Source organism: Notolepis coatsorum (assembly GCF_963971535.1).
Source record: "Notolepis coatsorum genome assembly, chromosome: 8".
In the NCBI taxonomy this organism is placed as follows: domain Eukaryota; kingdom Metazoa; phylum Chordata; class Actinopteri; order Aulopiformes; family Paralepididae; genus Notolepis; species Notolepis coatsorum.
This window is the reverse complement of record NC_140172.1, coordinates 36,723,479-36,730,941: the sequence shown is the minus strand read 5'-3', so window position 1 is coordinate 36,730,941 and position 7,463 is coordinate 36,723,479. Positions and strand designations below refer to the sequence as shown.

Genomic DNA, 7,463 nt, shown 5'->3' with positions numbered 1-7,463 from the left:
GGAACGGGATGAAACGATACAGCCTTCACCTTACGGCCTACACCTACGGGAGGCTGCAATTCGAAACTGGCCACCATAAATGTCCAAACCCCCCTTACCCCCCCCCCCCCCCTCCTAATGGACAGTCTGTCTCCTCCCCATCATATGTATATATTCTCTGTTAGGATCTCTGGGTAACAGTCTCAACTTGTCATCTGCCTATTTCAAGTTTCAAGGACAATTTAGTCACATCTCTATTCTTTTTACATTATAAAGGAGTGAAATTCTTAGTTTCTGGGCTCCTCTGCCTACCAACAGCATCAACACAAGTAGTAAAGAGTATCATTAATTGACGAGGATTACAATAGATTTGATCAAATAAATGTTTATTATTTATACACAGCCACAGTTCTGGTTCTTGCACAGTGGTGGAATGATGTACCTTATTTGCTGTCCATCTGGGGTGGGGGGGGGGGGGGTAAGGGGGGTTTGGCCATTTATGGTGGCCAGTTTCGAATTGCAGCCTCCCGTAGGTGCTTGGAATTTTTTCTAATTTTTCTTTCGATTTTTTGTATTTTTATTTTATTGGTTTGTACTACCGGGCAGTCCAGTAGAGAGAGAGGGAGAGGAGGAAATGGGACACAGAGCAGGGGAAGACATTCGGCAAAGGACGCCGGGTCCGGGAGTGAAACCCGGGTCGGCCATTTCGTGACGCAGCGCGTTATATGGTGTGCTACTAGAGCGCCAAGGCTTGGACATTTACTGATAGTCTTGGTGTTCTACCTTCCTTCTCAGCTCTGTATGCCATAATCATCATCTTGAAGGCCGTGAAGTCAGAGAAGGTCAGCAGCAGGTCAAACACATCACCTGATAACTCATGCTTAAACTGCTGTAGAAGCTTTCTGAAGTCTGTCATGTTGAAACCAGGGATCCTCTCCATCAGCTGCTGCTCCAAGTACTTCTCCAGGAGCTCCGTATATTGGTTGAAGATAGGTGTGTAAGTGAGCTTGTTCTCCTCTGTGTCATCAAACTCCAGGTAGTGTTTCTCCATGAAGTCCTGCTCTAGCTGCTGGAAGTCCTCCTCCACAATGATGTCCTCTATACAACCAATAACAGCATCAAAAGCAGAATCAGCCGGTGATGAAGTTGAAACAGCAATGATCTCCTCGTCCATGTCAACCATTAAATGGTTGACATTTTCTACAATGCTGCCAATGTTGTCTCCGGCGCACAGGTGACTTTGCTCCTCAATATCCATTTTAACGTCTCACTTGTATATTGTTGAAACGGGTATAGGAGCACAGTTCTTCAAACAATATTTTTTTTTAATCTTTAAAAAAAATTAAAAACGAAGGTTTGAATGTCTTTCTTTACTGCTGTCTGTAGTGGAATGATGTACCTTATTTGCTGTGCATCTGAGTTATCTATTAAACATGTTCTGTGATGTCATAATCAAACATTCTAGAACATTTGTGTTTCTATTCAACATGTTCTGTTGGCCTAAATTCTTATCCTAACCCATGTATGCATGTTTGCGATCTGATTGGCCACTGACGTTTCTGGTCATGTGACATGTGCACCAATCGTGTGACGGCAAGTTCTTTCGGCGGTTAAGCTTAGGCACTCTTTCGAAGTTGGTTAAGGTTATAGTTTGTCTTAGAGCATGGCGATAGAACGCCAGCCCTGATTCCAAACTCTAACCTTAACCAACTTCGAAAGAGTCGCCTAAGCTTAACCAGTGATAAACTAGGCGTTAGGTCGTTTGCAGGCTGTTCAACGCGGAAATGGGCAAAGACACAGCTCGTCACGCGATTGGGCGCACATGTCACATGACCAGAAACGTCAGTGGCCAATCAGATCACAAACATGCAAACATGGGTTAGGATAAGAATAGACGCGTTCTGTTGTGATGTCACAGTATGATGTCATAATCAAACATTATAGAAAAAAAACGAATGTTTTTAATAAAAGAAATTCTTTTAACGGTTTTCTTTTAGATTTTTTTTTATAAATATCCTCAAACTATTTAGTTTGAGGATATTAAAAAAAATAAGAATCTAAAAAGAAATAAACACACAACTCACTCTTTACTCATTTTACTTTAGTGTGTATAATATGTATATTGAATATTCCTCTTTACTTTACTTTTTACTTACTTACTTTTTTTACTGTATGAACGACACTCTCAGGGGCTCATACAGAACCAAGCATTTCATCGTAAACTACCTATTTGACTATTTACTATATTTTATTGTGATAAATAATAAACAAACTTGAAACTTGTGTATGTATGTGACGAATAAACCTCTTGAATCTATTTTTGTACCTGCATTCTATTTTGTCTTTAAATGGAAAATAAAAAAGTTAATAAGTAACTTATTGATTTGTAAATTGTTTGACATTATTCCATTATTCCAAATGAATTATTAATACATTTTTGTCATTATACTATCCACTGAACTGTTTTGTGTAAGACCTCAATCTTTAGAAAATTGTACCAGCATCTTTAATATTGCAGGTTGGGAATCACAAAGTAAAGTGTTTTTGATACAAATGTGCTGCATGCATCACGGATTGTGTGTGTATGGAGTTTTATTGAATAATTGCCCCGACAGGACGTCATGCATCGGTGTGTGAAATGCTGTGTTGTTAGTGTAGATAGAAGGCGATATGATTTAAATGTACAGTAGGGTTAATAACATGAACGTTATCGCCCGTTTCACAGCTGTATTCAATCGATTGCCTATATCAAGTAGCGTATGCATATAACATTGTTCTGAAACCTATTTTGCGAGCATTAGAATGTGTTTGTTGTCCATTTGCGTCAAGATGTACTCCGTGAATGACACGATAACATCAGGCTACTGTTTACACAATCTCTTGTTGTCTGTAACTTGGCAACAAGGAGAGCTGCTATTGGTCGAGCACAAGATACGTGACCGAACTCGCACCAATTGCGTCAAATAAAACTCTGCAGTGACCAAATATCCGTCCGCGAGGAAAGATCTAGTCCCGACTTTAAAATTATGATTGCGCAAAATGGGCTATTTTGTCAATGGAGAACTTTTTGTTCCTACATCTACACCAATTATCTTTCACCCAGAGTGAAAATTGTGTAATTCGGGGAGGTGGGAACGGGATGAAACGATACAGCCTTCACCTTACGGCCTACACCTACGGGAGGCTGCAATTCGAAACTGGCCACCATAAATGTCCAAACCCCCCTTACCCCCCCCCAACCGCTCCCAATGGACAGGCTGTATCCTCCCCATTATGTATATATTCTCTGTTAGGATCTCTGGGTAACAGTCTCAACTTATCCTCTGCCTATTTCAAGTTTCAAGGACAATTTTGTCACATCTCTATTCTTTTTACATTATAAAAGAGTGAAATTCTTAGTGTCTGGGCTCCTCTGCCTACCAACAGCATCAACACAAGTAGTACAGAGTATCATTAATTGACGAGGATTACAATAGATTTGATCAAATAAATGTTTATTATTTATACACAGCCACAGTCACTGTTCTGGTTCTTGCACAGTGGTGGAATGATGTACCTTATTTGCTGTGCATCTGGGGTGGGGGGGGGGGTAAGGGGGGTTTGGACATTTATGGTGGCCAGTTTCGGATTGCAGCTTCCCGTAGGTGTAGGCCGTAAGGTGAAGGCTTGGACATTTACTGATAGTCTTGGTGTTCTACCTTCCTTCTCAGCTCTGTATTCCAGAATCATCGTCTTGAAGGCCGTGAAGTCAGAGAAGGTCAGCAGCAGGTCAAACACATAACCTGATAACTCATGCTTAAACTGCTGTAGAAGCTGTGTGAAGTCCCTCATGTTGAAACCAAGGATCCTCTCCATCAGCTGCTGCTCCCAAGTATTTGATTTGATTTGATTTTATTAGGGATCCCCAATATTCCCCATTAGCTGGTGCCATAGCAACCAGCTAGTCTTCCTGGGGTCCACACACAAAAAAACATACAAAAACAATTATTATTGCAAAAACAAAATTATTAAAAGTCAGTACACACAATGCATAATGAAACTACTGTAACAATTAAGATAGCTAAAATTACATTACAGTGTAAAACAAAACCAAAAAATTACTTTAGTGTTAAAAACAATCTAAAAACAATTTAAGATTATTTTAAAAAGTGAATCTACTGTAAATGCAGCAGAGGTTTTGAGGCAGGTTATTCCAAAGAGTTAATGCTCTAAAAATAAAATATTTCAGTGCCTTTGATTAACATTGATTTACCCAGTTGAATGCCACCATCCACTTCAATGTTAGCGTTAAAAACGCCTAATCTATGTTTTAAATTATGGCTATGTATCTAATCTGCCCGTCGCTTATCAATGACTCGTTTGCAATCAACATTGTCGAAGCGGATTGTTTTTTTATCAGTTCATTTTCGTTTTATAGCATTTTGAAAAGCCCTCGTTTTCAAGGAAAATATAAAGATTCCATGATAAAAGACATTTACTGGAATATTCTAGAATACACAAAAACATTGTAATTTTTCGGCCTATTTATGAATCGTTTTCAAATAAACGCTAGATTATCGATAGTATGTGTACGTATGCGCGCTATAGACGCGAGCTGAAAAATCCATTATCTTATTTCCTCATCAGCGATCACAGCCAAACAGCCACATCACACATAGGGGACACGCTGTTATCTCAGCGAATACAGCTCTGATTATCCTAAGACTGGTAACATAGACTCCTTACCTTAGATCAGATGTTCTCCAAAAAGAGTATTCCAATTCCTGATCGCCATTCCAAATATCGATCATGCTTATTGATTGATTATTGGCTGCTGTAAATATATATTCCAGGCTGATTTCCGTCCCGCTAGCAGATCCCTCTTGAGCAGACTGCTCGCCAGCACAAGGAGCCAGTTGGCTCCACCCCAGATATCTACAGATCCCAGTCTGACCTGCAGTTACACAGGGATAGACGATTGGGGGCGCTTTTTTCCAATCTGAGCTCCTGTAGGGGCTGGTGTACCAACGGGAGACTCGGTTGATGAAATATGAATTCTAATCGCTAATAAAAAAAAATTAAACGATATTTGTCGTCTTGGGCACTCAATGGGGGGGCTGATAAAAGGAGATATGTCGTCCGTGGCACTGAAAGGGTTAAAGCGTTGGTTTTAGGACCTGGCAATTCAAGCTGCCCATAACTGGAACCTCTAGTGTAATGCTCGTGCAAAAACAATCTGACTATGTATAAAAACAGGAGTTTTACTGCTCATGACCAACTTGAACAGCACAAGTGTATTAAAAGACAATCTATTTTCAACGTTAAGCCAAGAGAGGCGGGCATGCATACGGCTCACATTAGACCTTAGTGAGTAGTACTTCTCCAGGAGCTCCGTATATTGGTTGAAGATAGGTGTGTAAGTGAGCTTGTTCTCCTCTGTGTCATCAAACTCCAGGTAGTGTTTCTCCATGAAGTCCTGCTCTAGCTGCTGGAAGTCCTCCTCCACAATGAAGTCCTCTTCTATACAACCAATAACAGCATCAAAAGCAGAATCAGCCGGTGATGAAGTTGAAACAGCAATGATCTCCTCGTCCGTGTCAACCAATGTTAAATGGTTGAAATGTTCTACAATGCTGTCAATGTTGTCTCCGGCACACAGGTGACTTCGCTCCTCAATATCCATTTTAATGTCTTGCTTGTATGTTGTTGAAACGGGTTTAGGAGCTCAGTTCTTCAAAAAATCTTTTAAATCTTTTTTTTTTAAATTAAAAACAAAGGTTTGGATGTTTCTTTACTGCTGTCTGTAGTGGAATGATGTACCTTATTTGCTGTGCATCTGAGTTATCTATTAAACATGTTCTGTTGTGATGTCACAGTATGATGTCATAATCAAACATTCTAGAACATTTGTGTATCTATTCAACATGTTCTGTTGTGGTCACAGTATGATGTCATAATCAAACATTATAGAAAAAAAACGAAATTTTTCAATGATACATTTTTTTTTAAATATTTTTTCTTTTTAGATTTTTTTTTTATAAATATAAAAAAAATAAACGCACACACACCTCACTCTTTACTCATTTTACGCTGTAGTGTATATTGTATATGTATATTGAATATTCCTCTTTACTTTACTTTTTACTTACTTACTTTTGTTACTGTAAGCACACTCTCAGGGGCTCATACAGAACCAAGCATTTCATCGTAAACTACCTATTTTACTATTTACTATATTTTATTGTGATAAATAATAAACAAACTTGAAACTTGTGTATAATGTGACGAATAAACCTCTTGAATCTATTTTTGTACCTGCATTCTATTTTGTCTTTAAAATGGAAAATAAAAAGGTTAATGAGGGGCATAACCACTCAGACAATGAATGGTAACTTGTTTATAATGACGAGCTTTACAAATGTGTTTATTATTGAATGGATCTGACATCATCTGAGAGAGAGAGAGAGCGAGAGAGAGAGAGCAAGAGAGAGAGAGAGAGAGCTGTGCGTGTTTGTGTTGGGCTATTGGAAACGTGGTTGCATTTGACTGACTGATCATATATTGATCGATGGCAATGGTGATAATATTCGCCAATGCGTGCCTTGTACATGTTTGCAAAATGTTTGGTATAGCGCCCCTAGTGGCGAAGCATCCACGAGCCGCCACTGCTATCTACTGCAGATATGTGACTAGACTAGGGTTGACGCATGACCCATGCTTTAAGGATTTAAAGTGTCTACCAAGAGGAGAGCGAGAAGGGAAGTGGACTAGCGTTGAGGCACTGTTGTAAGAAGAACCCAACAGGGCCACTCCAGAACCCACAGTGGAACCAGCAAAGAAGAAGAGCCTCCTGCTGTTTGCTTCAGAAGATGAAAAGGGGGCTAACAGTGTTCTGGTCCTCTACAGAGCAGAGCCAACCATTTTTTGAGACATTTTGATCAATCAAGACGTTTTTTTCCAATGGTCAACTGTTCTGGAATGTACTTGAAAGTATACTGTGTTTTACTTTTACCTCGAAAGTACTTGAGTTTACAAAATGTCTGTTGCGCTATATGAATATTATTCCTAAAATTGCTGCACTTAGTTATAAATTGCATTGGTCTGTGTAGTAGCTAATAAACAAGATTTTACTGCTTAAACATATTTATAATGTATATTCATTGATTCACTCCTATACCAAAATCCATTTGAATTGAACAATTTAGCTTTTCACATCAAATATTGATATGCGTTTTAAAATGTGATTAATTTAGATTAATTAACTATAAAATCTTGAATTAATTTGAATAGATATTTTACACACATTGGTCCTCATTCTTGAACATGTTCGTAAGTACTGTGATGAGGGATTTGCCAGGCCATAGCGCCACACACAGAGAGCTGGGAGAAACAGGCAGCATCGCAATCAGCACCCACAGCTGGTGAATCACCCACACCAGAAACTCATCAGGCCTCGTCAGCAGCCACACAAAAGGAGGCTTCTGACAGCACATGGGATGGTTAGT

The 7,463-nt window shown here is 39.2% G+C and overlaps 2 protein-coding genes across 2 annotated transcripts; both read right to left on the bottom strand.

The window, feature by feature from the left end:
* Positions 1-715: 715 nt before the first annotated feature.
* LOC311233402 (ADP-ribosylation factor-like protein 2-binding protein) lies at positions 716-1,237 on the bottom strand (the record flags this gene model as incomplete). The annotated part of the gene is made up of 1 exon (XM_084320376.1): positions 716-1,237. The coding sequence occupies one exon, from the start codon at positions 1,235-1,237 to the stop codon at positions 716-718; it is 522 nt and encodes a 173-aa protein (XP_084176502.1).
* A 2,137-nt stretch (positions 1,238-3,374) lies between these two features.
* Positions 3,375-5,641, bottom strand: LOC311233401 (ADP-ribosylation factor-like protein 2-binding protein; the record flags this gene model as incomplete). Its single annotated transcript, XM_084320375.1, has 4 exons — positions 3,375-3,395; positions 3,487-3,551; positions 3,678-3,840; positions 5,315-5,641. The coding sequence occupies 4 exons, from the start codon at positions 5,639-5,641 to the stop codon at positions 3,375-3,377; spliced, it is 576 nt and encodes a 191-aa protein (XP_084176501.1).
* Positions 5,642-7,463: the final 1,822 nt, after the last annotated feature.